The sequence below is a fragment of the Toxorhynchites rutilus genome, chromosome 1, assembly GCF_029784135.1.
Source record: "Toxorhynchites rutilus septentrionalis strain SRP chromosome 1, ASM2978413v1, whole genome shotgun sequence".
NCBI lineage: Eukaryota > Metazoa > Arthropoda > Insecta > Diptera > Culicidae > Toxorhynchites > Toxorhynchites rutilus.
This window is the reverse complement of record NC_073744.1, coordinates 205,907,471-205,935,391: the sequence shown is the minus strand read 5'-3', so window position 1 is coordinate 205,935,391 and position 27,921 is coordinate 205,907,471. Positions and strand designations below refer to the sequence as shown.

The window sequence follows — 27,921 nt, the reverse complement described above, 5'->3', positions numbered from 1 at the left end:
TTATCTTCTTGTATGTCTGCTTTATTCCGTGCTGCGCTTGTTGCAATTTTTTTTGGTTGATAAAATGACGTGAGGCTGCATTTGTTTCGTGTTTGAATATAGCATGGCATTATACTGTACATATGTCCTTATTCTTATATCATGCTTCGTTAACCACTGTTCTTTCTATATAAATAAATCAAAATGTGAAAAACAATATACATGTCAATGCGAACCGTTTGACGAGGTTTCGTCTTCCATTACAAATGGGGGTTTCTTTACAAAATGTTCGATTGAACACAGGTTTCCATCAGTTTGTTCAGTCCTACATTAATTGATAAGTGTGTGTTCACCCTAGAGAAAATTTATTATATGCAATTTATGTGTATTAACATGAAAAAAAAATTATGGCATGTTTGTTTTTTTCTTTCTGATTCTAAAATGCTTTGCATTTCCACTTTGTAATGTTCGTTACGTGCGACAGAAGGTGATTAAAAATAAATTAAGTGTGATTCAGCTGCCAAACTTGCCCGCCCGAAGAAACAGAAACAATTGAGAGTGTAAGCTATTGAGATGATCTCCGGCAGCAGCAATACTGTATTCTATGAAATTTTGGTTGAAAGTATGATGTGTTATGATGATTTTCAATAATCAAATCCAGCCACTCTTTTAGATATTAAATATCGGAAATAGTATACCTGTGTATTGTTGATTTTTCGACAGTTTTCTCTTCCTTAAGTTTCAAAAGATGATATCATATTAATTTTTTCTCGTATTATCAGATTTATTGATTTATTTTCTTCTTTTTTATTCTCAGGATTTAATATATCAGTCTTCTTTGGTACGTGGTAACAGGAAAAAAACAGTTAAAAGTTTGTTTTTTCTTGTCGACCTAAGTTTGTCTGTTTTGCTTAGTATAGTTAGCAAGCAATTGCAGTTCCTATCGAATTGATTATTTTTCTGGTGTAGTTTAAAATTCCCCTTGTAACTTGTAACTTGTAGCTTCCCTCACGGATTTCCACAATGTTTTGGGGCTTGGAAGCAATCAGCGATTTTAATGTGGATTTGTGTCCCCCCGTAATTTCAGAACAGCGTGAACGAACGTGACTAGATTATTTTTTCTCTAGAAACAATGTTGCTCCGAAACAAAACAAAATACTCCGGATGACTGGTGTGGTAGGCGTTTGACTTTCTTCGTTCCTCGGTGAGGATTTGTTGTGAGAACTTCGCGATAAAAGGTTTGTTTTGTTGCTCATAGGAAAAAAAACATTTTGCTCTGAGAAAATGGTATTCTATTGAAAGATTTTTGAAAGGAGTTCCAAACGCTAACTAACGGTATGTTCTGAAATCTGATGTACATCATTATCAATTCTCTGAATAATCTCAAATATTTTTGTATGATTACCTTAAAAAGCATTCTCAACTTTCTACACTCCATTGTTTAGTTTTGCTCTTACGATGTAATATTTTAAATGCGTATGACCTAATCAATTACTGCTTCTTTGACCAGTAACACTTATCGTCTAAATAAATATGTTGCTTAACTACTAGTATCTAGCGTATAGTGACACTATGCCTATTTGTATAAAATATAAATATGTTCTCTGATACAAAAACTGTTTCAACTGGAAAAATTTCTTGAAAATAAGAAATTTCCAATTATTCCATCGTCGCTCCCACTGTCTCGCTGTACCCAAATACCCTGCATTGTTATTTCATATAGGTTTACAAGCATTAAATAGATATATGGTTACAAAATTTCGAAGAAAATTGCTTAGAAATATTGTTTTAAGCCTAGATATGCATTCGTGACTTAGCGGTTTACGTGTTCCATAGTTACTCAGTACACATTTGCGTCCAGTTAGTCCTACGTTTTTCTTCTCTTGATACTGTTGTGGAAGTAGTATATCTTTATAAATACAAACACTCGATATATCTCTGACATTCGCGTTCATGAACAAAAAAAATAATGCGTTGGCACACTAAACATTATCACTGATTATAACCCTTCTCTTAGAGCTATACATACACAAAAAGAAAAGAAAAGATAGACTACGGATCGATTCAACTCTTCACGGAGATGGCCGCTTGCTGTTGGTGGTGCTGTTTCTGCTGATTCTGCCGCCTTTTGTGCTGGTGGCGGCCCGTTTTCTGACACTGGCAGCATTCATCGACAACGGTGTTCTTACGGACATGTTGTCGATTGCAGAGCGAGCGCGTGCACCGTTTCCGCTCACATTTGATGTTTCCATCCTGCAAAAATTATAGAAATAAAACAACGTTAGCACACTTAGAATAAAACTACGAATCATGGTTCTGCTTAACATAATGTTTATTAGTACGGTAGAAAATGACTATAGATTCGTAGCATTCACCAAAAAATTCGTTATGTTTACTAATTATTTCTCTCAGTGCATACAATGAAGAAGCTTTGAAAACTGTGGTAGTCCGTGAATTAGTATAACCGCTGGGCTGCGGCATAGCTGGCGATGACAGTAGAATGTCATTGAAGTACAGATATACAGCGGGCATAATAAGCAGGAGAGAGCAATCGTTATATAAGTAATAAAGAGTTCTTATCCATTTGGGGATTCATACAGTTATCACATCTGGCGACGAAGGATAGATATTCAATAAATTTGCAGGTGAGGCTTCTAAGATACGATTTGGTGAATGATTGAAATTTCACCATCGATGCAAAGTAAGCGAAATAAAATAGAAAGAACCAGAGAAAACGTGCGGTTGCTTTAATTCTAATAGGAATCTGATTCAGGAAGCCGTCAGATCGTGAAAGACCGTAACAAATTGTAAAAAGAGAGTTCAACGAAGACCGTTCAAGTGGAAAACTGTAAGGTCGAGGAAGGCAGGAACAGACGGCGAAAGTGCTTCCAAACGGGCATAAGCGCATATTTATTTTTAGCGTCTTAGCAATCGCTTTCGTTGACAAGACAATTTTGTTTTCGCCATCGGAGCTGAAGGGGAAGCTGTTGCAAAGAGAGAGTTTGACACTAGAAGATTTAACTCGAAATATCAGTTCGTACGAAGCTGTGAAGCAATAATCACAGCAGATGAACGCAGCTATTGCATCATCGAGTGCAGATCGTTCAACTTCTAGTTATTGGACAGGAAATAGTGTGAAAGTCTACAAGGTTGAAGGTTCATCGAAAAACGCAACTGGTGAATGGTACCAATGCGAGCGTAAGAATCATTTGGGAAATGACACCAAGTGTCCTGCTAGAGATCAAAAGTACAACAAATGTAGCATAACCGGCCTTTTTTTCTAAAAGGTGCCGTACTGTTAAGCGAATAACATTTCCTCAGAAACGAGACGCGGATAACCTTAACGAGTGGCGGACGAAGAAATCAAAACCACATGGCATTACGTGAGTTCAAGATAGCAATAGCGAGGAAAAAGTTACCAAAACCTAATTTAATTTTTAATATTGAGAATGGGATGAATCTCTTTGGATAAAAGTTGGAGGAGTAAATTTTAACTGTAACTGATCAAACTTTCCACGAATCTGGTCGCGATTCTAAACCGTTGACTGTAGGTGGAATGTTTGAGGCGGTTATTTCTGTTGATGATGTTGGTAAGCCTTGTTAGGCAAGTTGACTGCTACAAAATTAAAAGTTTTGTCTATTGGTTTACCGAGTATGCAATCTGGTGTAAAGCAGCTTATGGAGGAAGAGAGATCTTCAAAGATTAAGAATGTCAAGCTGAAGATTCCTATAGAACCGATAGAACTAAACCCTTGTCGTGTAACCTGTTACACGACAGGTTAGACGACCACTCGTCGCTCTTCACACTGAAGTCAGCGAGTGGGTGTCACTGGGGCTAGCTACGGTCATGAAGGATAATGGGGATCTTCGTCTATGTGTAGATATGCGTCGCGCAAATCAAGTCATACGTCGAGAACACCTCATGATGTCAACTATTGAATATTTTTTATCTCGACTAAAAGTGGCAAGATTCTTTAGTCGGCTTTACTTTGAGGATTCTTATTACCAAGTACAGCTCGAGGAAGATTACAGAGACATGACGACGTTCATCACTCATAAGGGACTTAATCGTTTCAAGCGGCTGATGTTCGGTGTTAGCTGTGTGGCCAAAATGTTAAAGAAGACTAGAAGACCTTAGAGCAGATCCTAGCAGGTTGTGAGATTGCAGTCAATTATATTGATGACATCGTTATTTTCGGTGAGACAGACGAAGAACACGACAGGGCGTTGGATCAGGTTTTAACAACTCCTTTAACGGACGCCAACTCCAGAACGAACTAAAACGCAAAGTTAAATATCTAAAAGGTTTGAACAATGTAGCAAATTCGTTCTCTCGGCTGGTAGAAGAGGATAACGCGGTGAGTTTTGAAAAAGGTAATAAGTTCCTTGTTCTGGCAGTTACGGAATCGGCAGTTGGATGTTGGAGAAATAGAGTACGCAGTGGACTGGTATCCGCTATTGCAATTGATGGTTGATGCTATGCGATCTGGATCATAAACTCGACAGGAATTTAAGTCATTTGAGCCTTTCCAGAACGAGCTAGAACTTGTTGAAGATCTGTTAGTACTTGGGAACAAGCTAGCCATACCAGAACAGTTGCGGAAGAGGATGTTGGATCCTTCACATAAAGAAATCCTTGTGGGATTGGTGGCCCCGAATGGATGCAGACATCACCGCATCCTCAAATGTTCGTAGAACTAAGCTCGGAGGACGACGAAGATAAACAAGGATTTCAAGGTTTCGATTTAGAGGAATAACCGAAAGATATCTCTGCAGAGCAGCAGGAATGTCGTGTTCGCCAGATTCCGGATGATTTCGAAGGCTTTGTATTGTGAGTGAATTGTCGGAAATTCGTAGAAAAAGGGAGACGCGGTGGTCCGTGTATTAGTATAACCGCTGGGCTACGTTATTGACAGTAGAATGTCATTGAAGTACGAATAGACATTGCTTACCTTGCACGAGCACTTGACACATTTCTGCTCACCATGTGTCGCCAGAATGGGATGGAACTCCTGTCCGTTCTCGTAGATGTTGGAGTTGTACGAACAGCCACCATTCGCAAGTATCGATTGAGTTGATTTCAACGAACCGTTGATGCTGCCCTGGTCACCCATCTCTTCCGGATTACCAACCCGCACCGGTTTGCGTTCTTTGATCTGTGTTAGGAGGGTGGGCAAGAAAAAACAATCGTTAGGATCCATGGTTTTCAGAGAATTTCAATGTGCTTTGGATTTACCTGTGGGCATACTTTACAGCAAGCTTTCCTATCTGGCCGGTAGGCTGCCTTATCGCTGCAGTTTAGTGGTGGACACTGCGTTCGGGGACAGTTGATTTCTAGGGTGAGAGCATCACAAGTGCAAACAGTGCAGGTGTCATACCCGTTGGGGGGTAGATATGGGTGCCATGTCGATCCAGCATCATGGAACTGATCGCCCAGATTACATCCGCGCACCGTTGTGGCCGATGAGGTGGTTTCTTCGACAGGTTTGGAAACTGTAATCATTAGAGAAAAAAGATTATTATGAGCCTGTGAGTTGCATTTGAGAAAAACTTTTCGCCTTACCTGTACAGGTTGGACAGCAATCGCCCTTTTTCTGCACGATGTCTTCCTTCTTGCATTTCAGGGGTGGACAACGAACTGGTTCGCACTTGACACGCTTGTGTACGCAAGAGCACATCGTGCACGATTCTAGTGCGCTTTGCCACATTTCCCCTTCGTCGTAGAAGCGGGAAGAGTGGTAGCACTTCGTTTCTCCTGTCGGGAGATTGTTATCGTTGTGTGCCGTCGAGATGACTGAATTGTTCTGCACATCATTGTCGTTGTAATGGTTACCGGTGCAGTGGTTCGGTACCTTGATTGATTTCAGCTTTGCTTTCAGAATTGGTTCGTCTTTTGATTTCGACCGGATTTCTAAATAAATGACACTGGTTTCCAGCTTCGCTAGTTCCGTCGATGGCATAGCCAGTACGAAGCCTTCCAGATAGTTGCCGTTGAAATCCTCTAGCAGGGTACGGCTAACTGGTGCATTCACAGCTTCGATGGGAAGTTCCTCTAAGTACAATTGTACTGGGTGGTAAGCACTGGGGATGCCGGTCAGTGTCACTTCGTAGTGTAGGATACATTCGTTATCCACAGCCATCCAAGCCATGCCCACGGAGTGCATCGGTGCGATTGAGTTCACGGCACGTTTCAGCAGTGCTGGTGCACTGGAGTCGCGAGCGTCGGCAACTGGACGTGATAAAAATTTGCCATGGATCAAATTGGGATTCAAATCGTTCGCAACATTGATAGCCAAATCACCCGAGTAGAGTGGTTCAAGAACACGGGGACCCATGCGCTCGACAACTCCAGTAACGTGGTCCGAACTGAAACCCAGACTTTCAAGTTCCGCCTTCCTCTTTGCGCTGTTTTCGATCAGTGTGATTACCGGATTGTGACTCATGTGAAGATTGTGGGTTTGTACGTTGTACACTAGCGAACCCTCTTTGTTCAGGTACATCCATGCTAAACCACTGGTATCAGCGCGAACTTCGGGATTGTGGGAAGCCAACAGTGTTTGGAACACTTCACAAGCCACTCGAGTTTGGATGACACCATGAATACGCAGCGCCTCCGGTTTGCGCTTTGACTCAACCACAACACTCAGTTTTCCGCGGGTCAAAAGTCTCAGATCGTTGACTGACAGCGGCGAGGACACCTCAATGATGTTAATGTCATGGGCCGGTTTTTTTATACGTTGCGTTTCCTCCAATATAACCTGATCCTTGTTCTGCATCTCTAGACGAATGTTCAGCGGCACATCAGCGATGTCATCGGAAGAAAACACGCCGTTCAGTACTATGGTCAGATAGATGGATGAGGTGACGCCGCTTTTCGTTGACACGATTGCGGTTCCTCCTGCGCCGTTCATTTGTTCGGGGTTTGTACCCGGCGCCGGCTCCAGCAGCGAGCTGAACAACTCCTGGGGTAAGGCAGGATATTTGCCAATCGGGCCAGCGATTGCAAGTTCCGCTTGATACTTGCCACCCCATAGCAGAACAACGTTCATCATGTCATCGCGCAACAGACGGCGATAGTCACGTGGTACCCGACGCCAAACGCCACACACTTTTCCCGTCGCGTTCTGGTACACACTGAAGGGTCCCTCGGCCGGGATGACTAGGGGATGTTCCTCGAGAATGTTGCCCTGATTGTCGACGAATTGGATCGCTCGCGGGCGTGGTGCCTTATCCGAGATGTAGAAGCTGTAGTAGAGGTTCTTCTTGTGGAACACGAATCGTCCGGTGGCAACTATGTTCAGGGGATTGATGGTGGAGTAAATCGATTTCATGTCATCCCTCTTCAGGATGGATGACGTGCGACCGGTGAGGAGTGCAGCAAAATCTGGTGAAGAGAAGAATTGAAATATGTAGACTTCGATTGGGGGGTTGTTTTGTTGATTGGTTCTTACGTTTGCTACGTTCCTCGTCTTCGGGCATCACCGCTTGGGGGAGATCATGTACAATGTCAGGACCTGTGGAGCAAAGAGATGGAAAGGGTAGAAACCAGTTACTTAATAATCTTGACACCGTCAGCAAAAGAGTAAATGTCACATACAGGATGATTACGTGAGCTAACCCATCGCTTATTATCATCACCTACGCTGTATATGTACACATGGTCGCTGGAGAGCAGAGAGATAACGGGGGTGTGTGTGTGCGCGCAAGCCACCGAGGTGATATATTATTGTCCACAACAATCGTGAATGGCAAATATTTGCAGCGACTGATGCTGTAGCCTGTTTTTTTCTGCATCCACGATGCAACACAGACGGCGGCTGTGCTAAAAATATTATCAATCCTAGAAAGAGTTGATACGCGCTTCCCTGACCGACATATCTTGTTGTGTTCGCAATCAAATATTGATACGATAATTTTGTGACAGCAAATCTTGCTCGCTAAAGCGGAACATCGACATTGACGTTATAACTGAGACGCATCTTAAACCGGATATCAATGTCTTAAACCGGATATCAATGTCGGATATAATGTCTGATTTTCGGCTAGTGAGTCTTGATCGTACCAGTTCCGGGGGAGGAGTTGCCATTGAGAAACATCAAATGATGCCTTCTTCCCAGTTTCGCGGCCTACTGTCCCAAGAAAACCAGGACCCAGGACGGTTCTGCCTCCCTACTGCTTTGCGACTTGGCGAAGCTGAGCGCATTGAGCCCGGCATGAGTGGTGGGGCAACCGAAGACGAAATCAAAATTGCATCATCTTGGCAGAGCACTTTGAGGCCGGCCATTATAACATTCTGGCACCGGAGAATCCAACTAGAATCTCCAGATCGGGAATCAATCCGATCCTGGATATATTCTTATCCAATATGGCTATCCCCGAGGTCCCTGTCGTTTTCGAGAAATTGTCGTCCGACCATCACCCTGTGGTGATGGATTTGGGTGCTTCTACCGAAACGGTTATCAGTCAACCCAGACGAAATTACCATCAAGCCAACTGGGCTGAGTTCCAGCGGATCGTTGATAGCAACATAAACATTGATCCCTTTGGATTCCCCGGTGGAGATAGACCAGGTGCTGGAACACCTCCAGCAAGCGATTGTCTCCGACCGTAACAGAGCTGTCCCACTTTAACAAAATCCGGTGAGTACCTCTCTTCATATTGATAGCACCAACAAATATCTTATTAGTTTGCGAAAAACGTACCGAAGGCAATGCCAGTAAACTGGTGACCGGTTCATTTCATGTATTTATATTTCATAACTTAAGACTTCTGTCTTTTAACGTTACATTGTTTAAATTGAAGTAGAACAAGCATCACGTGAAACAAAATTAGTATTTGTCAAACAGTCTCACTAGGGAAATCCAGGCAAGAATATTAGATACTAGAAATAATGATGTAACAACACCAATGAGCAATACCATGCTGGAGTCGAGAGTCATGGCGAATGAGTTGATGGGCTTGACCAACGGATTTAGGAATATGAAAAACCCAGGTTTTGGCTTCCCTTCAGTTTGGAAGTTAGCTAAAGTCATCTCAGTTCTGGAACCAGGGAAGGATCCATCTGTTCCTAAGAGCTATCGACCCATCAGCTTGCTCTCTACTCTTTCTAAGTTGTCTTCCTTGGCGAACCAGGACTATCGAGCCATCAGCCTCCGCATTCAATTGGAAATGAGTTTTTGCTTCTTCCTGCAGATTCTCTGTCAACATAAATTAAAAATCATGTGGGTCCTTTAGTCGTTATCTACTCTAGGTCGGTCCGTGTTCGTTAAATTTTTCACCGTCAAACGAACTTCACGGTATATTGAAATGAATACCAACTCTCTCCCTGTCTCCTCCACAGACTGAAATCGTTTCTCTCTCTCATTCGCAAATCGTGAAATTGTGCGTTCCTAGAGGAAATTCGCCGTCTCAACGTAGTATTACTTGCGTCATTTTTATTAGTACTTAGTTGAGATTTCTATGCCAAATAATAAGCCTTAAATGCATTCTGAGTGCCAAGCTCTAGAATACGCGCGACCACAGTGTAAGACGGGGGAAATTTCGAACCGAATTCGAATTTCGTATTTTGTTAGGTTTGACGCTGACCACTCGGCTTCGGGAGCAAGCATTGAATAAAAATACATTTATTGAAAAAAAAAATCAGCCAATTTCGGCGATACGAAAATACAACTTGGTTGACACTGGATAACGTTGGAAATACAAAAATAAAGTATTTATGTTGCCGGGACTCCTCGTCGCGGCGTTAGTGAATCAACATTCCGTGAGCCAGTAAGCGATGCAAAACTAAAATTTTCCATTTCATTGTTTATAGTGTATGGTGACGCGGTTTGTTATTCGGAAGACACTCTTTATAGTTTTAGGATAGACCTTATATACCTCAAATTTGTCACGAAGTAAGTGAAAAATTTAGTTGAATTCCAATCTTTTAGTTTGGCATGAACAATTCAATTGTTGCCTAAATTGAGCATGCCCGCCGAGTGAGGACACTGAGCGGGCGGCCAGCAAGCAAACAAATATTGCCGCCGTCGCCGCTGTCGTCGCGTATGATGCCTTGAAGGTTCCGGGGCCGAAGCATAAATTATCGAGAGCACACCACTCATAAATATGTGGCTTATTTCTGACTCTCGATCGATCGGGGCCGGCGCGGCACCAACACGACAGATTCACGGCGGATGCGCGGAGTTATGTATTTGGCTTTCTTAACGCTTAACGTTTTGCTTGGGTCAGACTTTGTCGGGAAAGAATTTGAATTGATGAAAATAAATTAAAGTGTCTGACAACGCAACGTTTGTCGGATGTTTTGTGCGTTGTTTTCACAAGAAAGTTTGTTTTTATTTTGATGTATTATTTTCATTCGTCGATTTTTGTTTGGCATTTTGAGATGTGAGCAGCCATGACAGCAACCATACACATCGAACACTCATCGGCTTGGGATTTGGGGGGTGGAAACTATCCCAATCTTTTGTAGGAAGTATCAACGAAGCTCAGCTCTGTTTCGCACATCGCAGATCTCGCTGTTAGCATCTATCAACGTCAATTGGTCGGAAACGAATTCCTTGTCACGTCACACCACGAGAACTGGCTGGCAGTAATTGATTTTATGAGGATTGAATTGAATTGATGCGGTGTCCACATTCCTCCCTAGAAAATTTAGCGCGGTGCTGTTAATCAAAATTGAAAGGTACTATATGTACATTGCTCTCTTTTATTCTCGATATGGTTCACAAAATAAGCAACCCTCTTGATAACAAGAAGAAAGCCACGATAGCCTGCGTTCCTGTACCCCAGTGAATTGATGAGCATATTTCTCTACCGAAAACAAATCAAGTGTGAAACACATTTTCATCCGATTCCCATCGTTTTTTGTTTTTTTTTGTTGTTGCTTCAAGCACACGAAAGTAAACAATTTGTTAGCGAGACATTTCTGTGTACGTTCAAGGTTACACGCTGTGTCGGGACGCCGTATCACATTAATTTTTGGCGACGGTCGGCACCGTCGAAAGCTTCCGTCCATGTCCTAGAGTCGGCGGGAACCACGTGCTCATCGGGTAATTATTCGTGCGATAATTTACGAGCGCGTATACTCATGGATGATAAATTGTGTTTTGACCATTTAGCACACATTCATCGGGTCGGCATGGTCGTGCGATTGGATGGGAATTATGTTCGTAGCGGACGTTCATTTATTTATTTGCTCGAAGCACTACACTCGAGTCCTATGTATCCGGTAGAAGATCCATCTAATGGAACTAGAACTTGTACTTACTGTGTAAATCTCCTGGACACATCTTGCAGCATCTCCCCGGTAGCAGGATTGGTTCGTCGCAGGTTGGCTTTGGGCATTCGTTTTTGATGTTGCGACACTGAACACGTGCCACTATTCGCCGTTTCTTTTGCACCTGCAAACGAGGAGAATAACAATGAAAATAATGTTGTTATTTCAGCCAGCGGAGTGTGGGTGGATTTCTATCTTTTCGAAGCGAGGTTGTTTGCGATAAGAGATAACGAATTGTTTTTATAATTGCTCGCACTGGGAGGCGCCAAGTAAATGGGACTGAAAATTCGCTGATAAACGTTTCATTCAACTTATTTTGCGAACCGCTCCTCGCTCCGAATGGCGGACCTAAACTTACCGGAATGCATTCGCATTTGATGCAGTACATGACGCCAAAGGGGGGACCTAGATCGGCGAACCATGTTGAGCCAAGTTCGCGCAGCGTTCTGCCGAAAAGACATTCTGCAAAATAAAACAAAGATAGAAGAATTGCTTAATGATTTGGCAAATATATCAGACGATGTGATTATGATTTTTTTCTGTCACATGGCGCCACTCTTCCGACATTAGTAGTGTCAATTAACAATCATTTAGACACACACAAAAAACCCCAAAACTATGGCGAGGCAGGGGAAAAGGTTGCACGGGCCCCACCTGTCAACCAGTTTTGCGGTTTTTGGTCATTGTCGTTTCACTCTTCTCGTTGGTGGTATTATGTGTTTGGGATGAAGGAGCGAGAGTAAAATTTATGAATGAAACTAGCTGTGATTCGTGCCCGCTAGCAGTCCCACATAGGGTGGGTTTTGCGGAGACCACCATAATGTATGTGTTGACGCCAGCTTTATTCCACTAAAGTTTCCGATCTTCATGTAAAATTTATGAGCCGCACAATCGGCCATCCCCCGCGCATTCGGTCGCCTCTGGTCGTCCTTCGGTCACTTGGCTTTCGATCTGTGTCATACTCTTATAACGCGCGCGACGACAAACCAACTAGTCGGCAATAATCAATCGATTGTTAATGTATGCATGTTGTTTATCATCAATGGGTCGTGAAGATATCGCCACACACCAGCCAGTCGGGACATATTGGGTCTTCTCCGATATGTTTGTTTGTCCACACACTTGACTATTTTTATTATACCAATCGTCAGCAATTACCGCAAGAGTAACTGAACAGACACTTTATGTTGAACGACTTAGAATAGCCATACTCAATCTGCGGCCCGGCAGTCTCTTCTGATGTTGCTTATTTTAACGAAAACCCAAGAAATATATGACCTATTTTCTGACGTAGGGTTACGTCTTTTAGTATTGGTGCCAATTCAGAATACAGGGTGCGTTTTTATGAAACAGAAACAGCACATGCAGTGCTGCAGTGCTCCACGGATAAGAACTGTATCGATAAGTAATTAGCAACTTTTATAATAATGCTACTTAAAAATGGGTTGAATTTGTTTTAGAGTGCATGCAAGCAAAAGTTTGTTTCCATGTCAATAAAAGTTTGTGCAATCGGTCCATTCCGTTTAAGTTGTTCGGTTTCGCTATGACTAGAATTGATCCTGAGACAAGAAAGAAGATTCTGCACACTTGGTGTATTGAACCTTCAACCTCGCAACTTGAACCTGCTACCTTCAAACAAATCGCAAAACGGTTTAAACTGCACCACACAAGTGTGAAAATTATCCTCCACAAGTATGACAACAAGTTCTACTTGAATGGTATGCTTAGATCCGGTTAAAAACCTGGTTCCAGTCAGCCTATGTTGGTTTACATCAAACGACACCGATCGATATCAGCGCGTGATTTGGTCAAAAAGTTTGAAACCAGCTTTGAATGATTCAAAGAATCAAGGTCAGGAACCCCTTGAAGACGTACAAAAAGCGGAAGGTGCCCAGGAAAACCGCAGAACAACAATCTCGAGCCAAAACAAGGGCACGAAAACTGTATAATCGGCTACTGGACAACAGCAACCAGTGCATCCTGATGGATGACGAAACATACGTCAAACAGGATTCAAGAGCGCTTCCAGGGCCGCAATTCTACACGAAATCGGCGGAGGAGGAGATGGACGATGCTGAATGCACGATTGCGCTGGGAAGATTTGAGTGAAGGTTCTCAAATGGTAAGTTATTTGTACTTGTGGTCCTATTTTCTTCACAAAAGGTACAATCAATGCTCAAATTTACCAAGATGAATGCTTGAAGAAAAGATTGCTGCCCCCTTCTATAAAAAGCATCAGTCTCCCCCTCTCTTCTGGCCGGATTTGGAATCTGTACATTACGCTAAGCCAGTATTACAGTGGCTCTTAGACAATAATATCCAATTCGTCAAAAAAAACATCAATACACCAAATTGTCCAGAGTTCCGACCAACTGAACGTTACTGGGAGATTGTGACAAGGATCTTCAAGAAGGAGGGAACAGTTTCCCAAACCATGGAGCAATTCAGACTAAAATTGATAATCTAATGTTCCATGGATATCCTGCTTCATGGACAGATCAAAATGCCAGAGGAATTGATGTAGTCAGGAAAACAAACACGGTTGGGAATATACGAAGAAGGATCAACCTGCATGGAGATGAATTCATGATATGGACTCATGAACCCAGATTGAAAATTTAGCTCGATCAGCTGTTAAACTGTTAAACTTCCGATCACCAATGGGTTCATAACCTTACACCGGATGAGGAACCGAAGAGATAATAAATTGAAGCGATTTTTTAGTGGGAGTACGCCTGCCAAAACCTCGAGACTCATGGTATGTATTGAGGGCATACATCCCAACGCGATACGGAGACAAAGATACTGAATTCTCTCGAGTTTAATGAGGTGTGTTTTGGCAGCTGATTGAAAACATAAACTGCCGTACTCTATCACTGAGAGAATAGTTGTTCGATACAACATTATAAGATCTTCGGGGTGGGCTCCCCACCAGGTGCCGGTAATTGTACGGAGAAAGTTTATTCTTTGTTGACATTTTTTACTCAGATACCTAATATGGGCCCCCCAAGTACATTTGGAGTCGAACCAGACCCCAAGATACTTGAATGACATAGCATGAGTGATCGGTTTACTCAAAAGTTGAAGCTTTGGTTTTGCTGGTCTATGCTTCCTAGAAAAAACCACCATCTCTGTTTTCTCCGTGGAGAATTCGATCCCTAGCCCAATGGCCCAGGTTGAAAAATTGTTCAAAGTATCTTGTAAGGGTCCTTGCAGGTCGGATTCGTTTGGTCCTACGACAGACACCACTCCGTCATCTGCAAGTTGTCTTAGGCTGCAATTTTGTGTAAGGCAATTGTCAATGTCGCTTACGTAGAAGTTGTACCAAAGGGGGCTTAAACATGAGCCCTGGGGGAGGCCCATGTAAGAGAACCGACTTACTGCCGAATCTCCGTGAGTAAAGTTCAAATGTTTCTCACAAAGCAAGTTATATAACATATTATTCAATAGAGGCGACAGACCCCGAGAGTGTAATTTGTCTGACAAAACCTCTATTGAAACAGAATCAAATGCCCCCTTTATGTCCAAGAATACTGAAGCCATTTGTTTTTTTTTCGGCGTAAGCCATTTGAATTTCTGAAGAAAGCAACGCAAGACAATCATTCGTCCCCTTGGCCCTGCGGAACCCATAGTGTGTATCTGAGAGTAGGCCATTCGTTTCAACCCATCGATCAAGGCGAAACAAGATCATTTTCTCCAACAATTTCCGTATACAAGACAGCATTGCTATTGGGCGGTACGAATTGAAGTCGGACGCGGGTTTTCCGGGTTTTTGAATAGCTATAACTCGTACTTGTCTCCAATCATCTGGAACAATATTATTCTCCAGAAACCGATTGAATAAATTCAACAAGTGATGTTTCGCCACATCAGGGAGGTTTTTCAGCAAGTTGAACTTAATTCTATCCGATCCCGGAGCAGAATTGTTACATGAAAGCAGAGCAAGAGAGAATTCTAGATGATGACGCGAATCAAAATCGAAGTGAAAAAACAAATCTTGCACATTTGGTGTTGTTTAAAGGGTATTACTTATAACAAAAAGCCAAACGAGTAGAAGCTGCACCGACAAGTGTGAAAGCAATTATTGAGAAATTCGAGATACATAATACGCTTGAAGACTTGCCACGATCCGGACGAAAAAATATGTTGTGAATTTGATCAACAAACATAAATCGATGTCTATACGCTGGAGCTTCACACGGAATGATTCAACGAATCAAAGCTAGACATAATCTGAAGACGTCTAAGAAACAGAAAATTGCTGAATAAAGTGACAAACAAAAAGTTTAGTGGTTACTAAGATCGCGAAAACTGTATGATCGAATTGTGAGTAACAATCAGCACTGCATTTTGATGGACGATGAAACGTATGTCGAGTAGGACTCTAGAGCTCGCCCTGGGACCCAGTTTTACACAAAAGCTGTTGGAGAGGATATTTCTGACTCAGAGAAGTTTATTCGGGTGGAGAAATTTGGGCAAAAGGTGCTTATCTGGCAGGCCATATGCAGCTGCGGTACCGAAGAAACTGTGCAAAACTGATGAGTGATATTAAATGAAGAATTCGTTTGTACTTCAGAAACTAACTATTCGTCTGAAATTCATGATGTTATGCTATTTTTGTATGATAATCTCAAAGCAAGTCTGCTGTTTGATTATTTTAATCGTTTTTATTGTTAATTTTGGGTTGATGAATTTTGAAGTTACTTTTCGATTCACTCAGTATCATTGACGTAGAACATTCGTCGTAGCCGATGACCCAGACTAGAGATAATATGATGGTTGAGCGGTTGGGACCTTTCTTCAGAAGGTAACTAAAGCCGAGGTGTGTTACGATACTTAAGATCCCCGTGGATTTACTTTCCCTATTGTTTCAGGAACATTTCTAAGTTGCTCTCCATGTCTTGTCTTGGTTCAATTTCAACCGGGAAGACAAAAAATCAAAACCCATAATTGGTTCCATCACAATGAATCCGCAGTGGGCCCCGCCATAAGCGACCTTAAGTCCTCGTGAAGCCTGTGTGGATGGGAAACGATCGCCGCAAACGATCCCTATGTGTATTTCCCTAAATCTGCCAAAACATGAGCGAGTTTTTACACTCAGTGACCATTCGCGAGCAGCACTATCAGTTAGATGAAGAGACGGCTGTGGGGTCCCGAACCGTAGTAGCAGTGGAGCCGCGAGGGGACGGGGACAGAAATCTATAAATGGATAATTGGTGGCGCCATCAGAGTGCGTCCTTCGCAGTTGTTACCACTGGCTCACACACTTGAGACACGCAGACGCACACAGCTTTTTTTTTGCTTGGTTCCTCACTCCTCTCCTTAGTCTTATAATTTTATCTGTGGTGGCAATTCTCCTATCTTGTGGCACTACCGCTGAAAACGACGCAAAATTTTCAGCTTTTATTTATTATGAACAAAAAAGTGCGAGATCGGAGATCCAGTTTTGTTGGGTTGTGTTTTTTTGTTGGTTGCTCGTGTGTTGTCTGTCTGTCTGTCTGTCTACCTATTCAATGCAGCGGATGAACACACAAGACCGGGGTCTAATTTACATACAATTTGCGGAGAGAAAAAGATTCGGGTTTCATGATCGATCGACAGCCGGCGGTTGCTTCGAGTATCTTTTTCTGAACTGGGACGAAAATATAAACAAAAACGTGTAAACCAGGAGGAAACGAATAATCGAAACTAGTTTTATCTCCATGGTTTTTTTCTTTCATCTCGTTGGAGAGTGAAGGAGATTGTGCGCCGAAAAAAGACTAAATGCGCGGTTGTCTAAATTGATGTCAATTACGGCTGAAGTGTGCGCTATCTAATCGGGATTGATTTAACCATTTTTCATAAATTCTTCCAGTTTATCGATGAATGGCAAGAAGGGGACACAGACCAAGGTCAATTGGTAGATGGGTGATACGTATCTCTTCGAGGCTCTGAATAATAATCGATGCCGGAGCATAACGCGATCGCGCGATCGGAGCGCGATCGCTTCTATAAAGGCGTGCGCGAAACGATTGGACCAAGAATTGTTCTAAAATATAATTCCATGTGGAAAAAAATAATTGCTAGCTCAGCATTCATAAACCGAAGAATTAGTCGTTCTTTCATGAGTCCCTGCTCGATCACGTCGTCATCCAATCCAAACATACACAGTTTTGGCCCATAGCCGCGCTTTGCAAACGTACACAGCGCGTTCAGAGTACAGATACATTTTGAGCGTGTAAACGAAATCAAATCATTTGGTCCGACGGGTGGTGACTACGGGACTACGGGATAGACAGGCGTCGGTCTGGACAGGGGTAGCAGTGGCAGTGGCGATGTCGGCGAATGGACTCTAAGGAATGGAAAAATCTCATTCTATGAATTAAAGATTTATTAGCAGATAAACGGGTCGTACTGAGCTCTTTGCTCGGGTACCGAGAATGTGTGTATGAGAAATATGTAATGAATCATTTGAATTTGTTCGATGGAGCGCAGGAGTAAAGGGTGGAACAGGGTGACAGGGGGTCTCCGACGATGGCAATGGCGAACTGGTCGCGTCTTCGGTACACAAGGGAACCGAGTGTGGTCAAGATAGATGTGAATAGAATTATGAATTAGAGAGAAGGAAGGATTCTCTTGGTATGATGCATGCATGAATAATGGGAAAATGAAGTCTGCTGAGAGGACTATTGCGTATTTGCATTCTTTTAGCGGTAGCAGCTAGCACAATACAGCCTGTGCGCTGCGGTCTGTTCGCTGCTAGTCAAATAAATACATATTTTGCGACTACACGATCGATGCGATCATCAAACGAAAATAGAGATGACTTCAGGGCACGGCACCACTTTCGTACAATCGCTGAATTCGGGCTCAATTAAAATCAATAATATGCATTATCAATCAATTAATGTTCTATAAATGGCATCTGGCGAACCGAGCGCGGGATACGTTTTCGATCAACTGCTGCGGTTCTTTTCAATTCTAGGTGGGTTTTTCCTCTTTCGCTTTGAATCATCTACGAGATGAGTGACGTAACGTAGTTATCAATCCAGAAATCATTTTAATCAGACCGAGTTGGAGAAGCAAATAAAATCGTATCACATCCGATAAGTCGATGCCTCAGTAGACGAAGAGGAAGATGATTCCGTCAGAAGTGACACAAGTGATTTATTGCTTTCCCTAACTGTCGATGTTTCTTGTGGTGAGTCCAGAGGGAAAAAAACCCGAGCATAAAACTATGTAAGCAGTAAATCATAATACAAACAGGTACAGATAGATAAAACTGGAACGATTCGTGTGTGCATCCGAAATGCAACTATCAATCTCCCTCGGATTCAGGTCGTTGACAGCTCGACAAACATGCGTTTCATTCATCACAAACCGCTGCAGGGTTTATCGCCGGCTGCCGGCGTGATGTTTCCAATCAGATCGATCAACAAATAGGCGAGGTGTGACGGAACGGGTTCGTCAAATATCACCTTATTACCTTATTTATTGGGGATGCCATTACTGAAACCGTCCAAAGCGCGTTGGTTAAACTTTAAGTTGCGGCGAATCGTCTGAACAAAGTGTGAAGTAATCGTCGTTTGTCTCACCAAACACACGAGGGGCCGAGAGCCCAGCACACAATAAATTTGTTAACAAACCGAGAAGATTTTTCTGAGCTTATTGTGCATTTCATCAAATTCCAGCTTGTGCATTCCTAGCTCCAGCTTCGTTCGTGTTCGTTTGCAGGAGTCTTTGGGTGTCTGGCAACAGGAAACTCGACGAAAGAATTAAAGAACGAACTGAACCAGACCAAGAGCCGCCGTTTCACTTAGTAATGCCACTTTCCCACACATAGTTCTTTGTGTCTGTATCGCACACACGAACGGGGTTCTTGTCTGTTCGGCTGGATGACACTTTTATGGTTCCACCAAACTAGTGTGGGGTTGAGCAAGATAATCGTCGGAACTATCGCGGCCAGTTATGAGATACAATAGAAACCCACACGGAAAGTTGTTAAACATTGCGACATCGGTTAGGTTGATGGTACTTTTTTTTCGATAGTGTAATATTGTGCCGAGCTTATGTGGTATATTGTTTACTGTTTTGTCCTGATGATATAACTACAAAATTAAAATCACAGTTGAATCTTCAGAGTAATCCCTTGGTTCCACTATATTTTTTTTATGAGAATTATATTAAATTGTGACATAGTAGGCAAAATCTAACAGCACTACTCATTATCGTTTGTGTCTGACATTCGCTTAGAGTGAGCATGTAGAATTTAACCGTTCATTAATATTTAAGTTTTTCTCGTGTTTCATCAGTTCTCTTCATCGTTATCAGTTTACTGTTATTGCTTGGCAAGTATCCCGCAGTTGACTATAAAATGTAATCAAGTATAATGTAATTTTTCTTTAAAAAGTCAATGTCCGAAATTTGAATCGAACTTTCTCCCTACGATTCGTATTTCGACAATTAAAATTGGTGATACCAGAATGTGAGTTTTAAGGTTTATTATGGATGCAAAGTGTAAATACAATAAGGACAAAGTTGAATGCTATTTTAGCAAGATCATCCATCTGTACATCCTCTTTTCGACTGTCGGAAAACCAATCGTTCTGACGGGAGCAAAAAAGGAGAAATTACTGCTTGAGTGGATGAAATGGCTGTAACCGAGCTTCCCGTGTGCGAGGAAATCCTCAGAATCAGTGTAGGCCAATACGCGAAGCGCCAACGCCAACAAAAGGATGGGTCAAATAGTTTGTTAAGAGACATCTTGCTATTTCCGAACATATCGCGAATCAAATTTTGAAGAAAAGGATCGTTACTGAGGCGAATGTAAGATATTGGTTCGCAGAAGTCCAGACATATCTGGCGTCAAAAGATCAATTAGAAGTATTAACCGTCCCCAGTCGGGTGTTCAACATGGATGAGTGCGCATTCGAGATGGCCCAAGAAAAAACGTGTGTTCGCAGCTAAGACATACAGGCGGTTCAAGGCGGTCCCTTTGCTAACATTCACTGACTTTTTCTGAAGAACAACCGTTATGTTTTTAATAAAAAAAATACTGAATTGCTTGATTTTTTTCATTTTTTCTATGTCACTGAAGGAATTCTCATTCTTTATTGAACACCCGTCATATAACAAAAATTGTGAATCAAGATTCAAGCTTCGTGAATAACCTTGAATTATTTCATTATTTTGAACATCAAATAACTTGAATTCAAATATATAATTATCATATAACCCTCACGGTATTTCAAACCGTTAAGCTACAACATCAAGAAACATCAAAAAAATACAAGCATTTATGGGGAAAATAGGAGAAGGGGTTGCTTGCAAATATCGCTTGGATCCCTGCCGTATTGAGAGACATTTTTTTCTCACACTCCAGCATGATATTTATAGGATGATAGCTTTTCAGACATTTCGTTGATTTTATACGAAGTGCAATGGATATGATTCATAAACTATACGAGAATATATAATATGTAATAAGAATTAGTCAATGCGATAGACGTCGTGTCCCGATTTATTTTCATTCTTCATGAATTTTGAAAATTATAGTTGGCAGCCCTGGTCATAGACAATTTTTAAGACATATTGTGTACATGGAAGTTTGCAGCACACTTTTAGACAGTCCAAGTCGATGTTATTTTCACATATTTGATCATTTTATTGCATTAGTGATTGTACAGAAACATAAATAGAGCTTAAAACCACAAGAAACCGTTATGCAAACAGAGTGCCCGAAATTTTATTTTTCATCAGTAGTGTCCGAAGTTTGATTCTTATTCGCTTCAATTTAAAAACATTTTTATTCGATAATTTCTGATGTTTTCAATCAGATAGGTACCTAGGAAGCTTAATGGAAGCATAATGAACTAATTTATTAAAATTATCGATTAAATAATTCCTGTGCATAAAGTTTAGATCTGTTTTCTGCATCAAGGGCCTTAAGCGTCCGAAATATGATTAAGAACGGTATAACAGTTGAGATCTGTGACACGGAAATCATCATCATCGGTCAATAAATTAGCTGTGTCCAGGATCAAGTCAATCGATGACGATGACTGTAAAATTTGGGCTCTTTCGGCTTAGGCAGAAATGCAACAGAGTAAACCAGGAGATTCGCGTGAGAAAAAGAAGGAACAAACTATAACCGCAGATTTCTCACCGAAATAAAACGAGTTCCAATCCGGAAGGCGAACACGAGACGTGCAAAAATGCGTGCGAAATGATGTTATGATCTGCTTGCTTGCTTCTGCAGAATACAGAGGTAGTGGCGGCTAATGACAAATTCATGTTTGCCCCACCATAACCACCACCAACGCAACAACCACCGGTGGCGATGACCACAACCGGAGCTGGGGTGGAGGATGCAACGAAACAGCATCGGGATCGCTTCATACATGGAAGATCGATTAAGGCGATCGAACCTTGTGATATGGATTGCGGCGAAGAACGCGCGCGGTGAATTCTCTTCCGATGTACCCACTCTGTCTTTCTTCTATCGGAGGAAAATGTTTCAAAGTTGAGTTGCATCTTTTAGGATTTGCTACGCTCTCCAAATGGGCGGCGTTTTATTTATCGCTTTTCAGTGTTAGTTACGGTAAGGGAACTATTCGGAATATACCTCTTGCGTTTCCGGTGGATTGCATTTTAAAGGGAAACATTCCACGAATAGCTTAGCGCTATTGGAATGTTCCGATCCCACATAACGTTCAAGTGAATGACCAGTTGAAAATTGAAACTATTCACCTTCATCTGTGGCGGGGGTTGCATTTGCAATAATATGAATGAACTCATCGGCTAGTTTTGACCGAAGACATTCCAACGGTGACTATGTAATGTTGACTACTCTGCATGCAAGTTAGATTAAAACTAAAAACCGTCCGATGTACTTATCGTCCGGATTGCATCTTGCGCACCCGATTTGCTAGCTCTCGGACTCCTACCGCGACACGATTGCAATAAAATGCTAGAAAATATGTGCGAAACTGACTGCTGACGGACGGGCCACTGGTTCGTCGCCGCCAGCTTTACGATAGCCTGGCGCCTCCTGTCGAGTGCGCTTGCAGCGCACATTTTGAAAGGATTATTCGTAGACATGTTATTACAGGTTTTGGTCATAAACTTTGCGAGAGTCAAATAAGAGGTTGAGATAATTCAAGAATATTAAGAATAATTAGCTTCGACAGTGCAGTGGAATATTGCATATCTGTAGGAGCCGATCCGAGTTGCATGGTTCAAATGAGGTTCTAATTTCAAAAACTCGACAGAAGGTACAAATCACGATTTCCGTGTTTCCGCGCTGCAGCAATCGCGTGATGCGCAGCGCCACTTGCACAAACATAGCCTCAGTGGGCAGCCGCCTGCGATGCGTGGTGTGGGATGACAAACATAGAAAGTGTGTCTTTGGGAAATGACATTAATTCGTGAAGACGAAAAACTATCGCGCGTATCGCGAAAGATAGCAGAGAGAAACGGATCGAAGTAGGCGCAGATTGTCATAACCCACACAGGATGGAAGAGCAAACAAGTTCTATGTATATCTGGCATTTGGAGGAGTATAATTAATAGACAAACATCCTTTAGTCGTTGCTTCGCGCGATGCACCATTCATAGTCGGGGAAAAAAGTTGCACAAGTGACAGGAACGTATAAAGAAAGATTTTTGATTAGCGAAACAACTACATTAGTCAACACCTCCGCGGTGAAGGCTGACGAAACCCACAGCGCGTCCACCTAGCAGCAATGAGTGTAAAAGTTTACATTTAGTCAAGTGAGACGGTTGGGGTTAACGTCTAACGATTGTCAATTTGACGACCCAAATCAGATGCATTGAGCGTCGTCATGTGGTCATCACGGGTGAGTACTATTTTTAGGCCAAATCACATCATAACAAATCGGCCCCATAAACAATCGAAGTCACTTATTTTCCTTCGGACGGACAACAAGGAGAAGGCGACCACTAAAAATCCAAATTTGCCAACAGACCGGCACTGCAGAAGACTCTGATTTATTCCTCCCAGTTGCATCAGTCGTAACGTAATGGCTGCAGCAGCAGTAAACATTTTAAACAAAATGAGGGAAACAAATGAAGATGCGAAAATTGGGGCGAAAATTATTCCAGCCAATTAAGGTTTAATAAATAGCTTTTCGCCGCCGAGTGTTCTCATGTTTATTTTCGAATACAGCAGCGTGCTTTCGCGAGTGATGTAGTTCCATAAGATCCTTTCCCCTCCCCCAGCTCCACCACCGATTACCCACATTTTGATGTTAAATAATGACAGACAACTGTCTGTCCGTCCGTCTGTCTGTCATATACTGAACCAATGGCGGAATCGGACCCGAGAGTACACCTCGCCGCTAGAGCTCTGGCTGGCGGCGAAGCTGTGGCGCACGCGAGATGAATAGAGATGGCGGTGAAAGAAGGCCACAAAATAGTTGCAATTTAAACTTTGAATTTAATACACTGGCTACGCCACGGGCGCGTCATGACGGAATGTATGTGTGCATTCTAATAAAAGAAATCAGCAACGCATCAAAGAAATTCTCGCCTGCACTGTGACCGATCTGGGAAATGGTCTAAGCTAGTTTAAAAATTTTACGTGCTCCCGAGAGACAGCCGAAAGTGAAATTTTCCATGGCCCAGTGGAAACCAATGCTGGATATTGTGATGATTTTTTTTCCTTCAAGATCCCCGTAAGCCCTAATTATACGCATTAGGTGCGCTTGGAAGGACACACATAATTCCTAGGAATTATCCTTGCAGATTAGTCAGTAGCTCAAAATACATCTGTTTCTGATAATCTGTTTTCTGTTCGTCCTTCGTCTATTATATGAGATGCCGAAAAAAATATACCACCGTAAAGAAATGCAGTGTCTATTTACATTTGTTTGTTCATCAACAGAGCTAGCTCCATACAAGTGAATGAAGAATGATGGTAGAAAGATTTTTAACTGATTTCACCTTATTTTCAGGGTACTGACTTTGCATGCTACCTACAGAGGGACGCTGATGAATGAATAACTACGAACAACCGCGAAATACTCCGAATCGAGTAGAAATTACGTGGTCACGTGGAGAAATGCCTTAAGAGATACGTGGAGAAATGTCAAAACAATGTGTTTGATTATTTGTTTATCATTATTAGTGCGCGGTTCAATCTGATGATATGGGGGAAAAGTAATTTTCCGTAGATATCCGTGAATGCATATTTAAAACCCGTTAGAAAAGTCTTTCCTATTATTCGATACAATTTGAATGAAGCAAGAGCACAAAAATATGCAAAAAGCATGAAGAACTAGGAAGCGAAGCGGATCGAACCAGTAGAGAAAGGAAGCGCAAGACTACATCCAGTGACTTCTCGAGAAGTAGCTAAACATCCTTTCGCTACCAGCCGAGTGATTCGTGAAAATTCTGATGTAAATATCTTCGAGCGAGCTATGAGCAGAAGTCTGCAGGAATTGGGTTATAAGAGGGGACGCCTTAAATTCGTCAGAAACATCGACAAACTGATGGAGTTCAGGAAACAGGTTATCTGGAGCGATTAAAGTATATTTGAACTCTTCGACTGCAAACAATGAGTACGAGTTTGGACAAAACCTGGCGAGAAACTTAGCGACAAAAATATCCAAAAGACTGTCAAGCGCGGAGATGGCAGTATCATGGTGTGGGGGTGCTTTGCTTGGTCAGGTGTCGATAATCTTGAGAAAATTGTTGGCATAATGACAGCAGACTATTACATCAGCGTTTCGAAAAGGAATCTTAAGTCACGTATTAAGCTATTGGAATGGCCACCACAAAGCTCTGACTAAAATTCAATACAAAATTTGTGGTGTGGAAAATTTTTGGATCAAAATGTCAACAAGGGAGATGTCACCAACCGCGACAAACTGTTTGAAGCTTTGGAAAAAGCCTGGATTAATATCAACTCCATACTAACAGAAATTTCGTTGAAATTATGCCTCGACGCCTACAATCTGTGATTGAAGGTGAAGGTGGCCAAACTAAATGCTAATGTAAAGAAGAATCAGTTTGCATGATAATTTACTGTAATGCGGACTTTATGTTGTCCACCAGGAAAATAACAATTCCCCAATGAATGGTCTTTTTGAGTTCATGTGAACATGAGAACGACATGTCACTGTATCCAACATATTCCGAAAGTACGCCTCCAGTACTGTCTTTTGTTAGAACACTTTGAATATCCATCTGCCATAGATTCTACCAAAATCAAGAAAGTTTGAAAATATCAGAGGCGCGTACTTTATTTTGTCCAGTACTGTAAGTTTGATATACTTACAGACTAGCTCCGACATTCTCATCAAACGGAAGTCAAAAATATACACATTCTGCAAAATCAAGATGACATCAACGATCAACGGTGTGCAGTGGGACAATCTCGTCACGGTCAATCGCGTGATTTACCAGATGTGTCTACAAGCACTTACTGGGGGAGGGCGAGTCACAGGTAAATATACCTTTTGTTTCAATGAGAAATCTCTTTTTAGCTTGCGTGGTTGAGGAAGTGCACATTCCGATACCGTTTTAAAATAACCCAGACGAAGGCAGTGTAGCCCTTTGGCATTTTCATTCACGCGCTCGGTTTAAGTCAGGGGGTGTGTTCTTCCCGTCTCCGTCATATGGTAAGCTGATAGATTATGGATGATGACACAATTAGTGCAACTTACCGGCTGGTCGATTTCTACGCGCTCCGTCTTCTTCCACCAAAAGTGGCGAATGGCGACGTGCATTGACTAGCGTCGATGTGAGTCCTATAATCAGCATAAGCGCTGATATAATCAATTTCGCTGAGAGTGCCATTTCGGTCGGTTTGTAGAACGGTAAAACCCAAACTGTACGTTGCGTTTTTCACTTAATCTTCTTGAGCACTTCAATCATTCAAATTACTGAAACAATCGGATTTTTTGTTGTTGTATGCACTTATTACACTCTATGGTTCATTACTTTTTCGTTTTCTCTTTTTTCTCACTGCTAAAACACATCACTTTCTCACTTAAATTGAACCCAAACTGTCGCGTTCAAAAAAAAAAATATTTATGCGTGAATCGCAAGATAGCAGAAAATAAGTCACTGTGGTACGATTTATGGTGCACCGCGAAAATGTGTACATATACGCGAGCGGTGTGAGGGCAGCAGCAGCAGCATCAGCACCAAGTAGTAGCGCGAATGTGTAGACGCCTACAATGATGTGTTTAATAAATATAAATAAGTAATCGTCACACAACAATCATGACCTGCTCTAATATGCGGCCTCGAGGGTTGTGTTTCGTCGCTCGGTCGAAACTGAAATGCACCGCACGGCTAGGATACTGCCTCCTTTTGCTCTCTCATGCTTTCACGCTCTCCCCCCGGTGTTTAGAGTGTGCCGAATCTATGTATGTGCAGCAGGTACTGTTAGTTTTCACACCTTTTTCGCTACTGCCTTCTTGTTCTTCTCCTCTTCCTCCTCCTCTTCCTCTGCTCCTTCTCCTAGGATCAGATCGTCCTTTGGATTTTACTACCTTCTGTTCGTCACTTATTTGATTTTCACACTGTTAACACACTTAGCTGTCCATCGGACCTTCGCCAGCACAATTACAGTGGCACTGACTGCTGTCAGGGGAACCCTGGGTTTTTCACCCCCTTTACTACACGAACTGCACGTGGTAGCAGACCCCGCAAGGACTTTTCTACTCACCATTAAAATTATTGTTTCGGGAATCTTTACACTTTGGTTCGTCTACTTCTTTTTTTTCGCGATAACATGTTACATAAAAGTCTCACAGTGGCTGAATCTCGCGGTTCTGTTTCGCTTTTATCTCCGCTGCTCGGACAAATTTGCGGCTAGGTGTTTGTGACAACGACACTTTTTTTTCTCTTACTTCGTCCGCTGTTTTTTAAATACAGTTTCGTCACGGTTAGATATATGGGATTCTTCCTCGGAATATAGCACTATATATTTTTCTTCGTAATCCAGACTTTCAACACACAGCTCACGACAAGTGTCGTTTGGGAGGCACTTGGATACACTTAATTACTGCTATAGAACGCATTTTTACGCACTCGTTTCAGCTTCGTAGCAGCTTTACAAAGGCTACCTTTCTTAAGTAATATTTATGTCTCAGCGGAGTTGTTGCTTGTGCTAAGCAAAATTATTTGTGGTTTTTCGTCTTCGCTTTTCCTCTCCTGTTCTGCCAGTAAGTGAGATCGCGAGGTGAACGCATGCGCGACTTGGGAAGTGTCTGCTACTATACTGAACCGAAAGAACCGATCGAACCGTAACTAGACTGACTGCTCTCTGGCTTGACGGCTGACGGATTATGTTTCTTCTCAGCACTCCTCTGTGGCTGTGATCCGTTCATATGTTGTTTGTCTGGCTGTTTAGCGGACTATATCCCCGTATGACGGCTAGTGTTTTGCGCGAACTTAGAATTTTGTGTATGTCGCTCGCGGTTAGCTAATGGTGACTGCCGCGCTTAAGTCACCCTTAGGTTAAACTGGGCCTGTAGCGCTCTCGCAATTCAACTCATTCTCTTCCTCCACCAATTAGGTCTACGAGTGTGTGTATATTACGTACGCGCTGGGGATATCATCTCAGCTGCAAATGTTTTTTTCCCTTATGGTGTTTCGTTGTACAAATACATTTTTCCGCGGTGATACAAATTGTACGCGATGAGGTCTGTTGCATT

At 42.2% G+C, this 27,921-nt stretch overlaps 1 protein-coding gene across 2 annotated transcripts; it reads right to left on the bottom strand.

Moving 5' to 3' along the window:
* LOC129761773 (dorsal-ventral patterning protein Sog) lies at window positions 1-27,691 on the bottom strand. 2 transcript variants are annotated; one of them, XM_055759532.1, is made up of 9 exons: window positions 26,488-27,691; window positions 25,921-26,431; window positions 11,613-11,716; window positions 11,246-11,378; window positions 7,431-7,493; window positions 5,543-7,363; window positions 5,216-5,472; window positions 4,932-5,135; window positions 1-2,232 (listed from the first exon to the last, which is right to left on the bottom strand). In XM_055759532.1, exons 2-9 carry the CDS (start codon window positions 26,051-26,053, stop codon window positions 2,044-2,046), a joined length of 2,904 nt encoding a protein of 967 aa, XP_055615507.1. In that variant the 5' UTR covers window positions 26,054-26,431; window positions 26,488-27,691; the 3' UTR covers window positions 1-2,043. The 2 variants fall into 2 exon arrangements, with proteins under 2 accessions (XP_055615507.1, XP_055615506.1); XM_055759531.1 differs by having other exon boundaries at window positions 25,921-27,691.
* Between the last annotated feature and the right edge of the window lie 230 nt (window positions 27,692-27,921).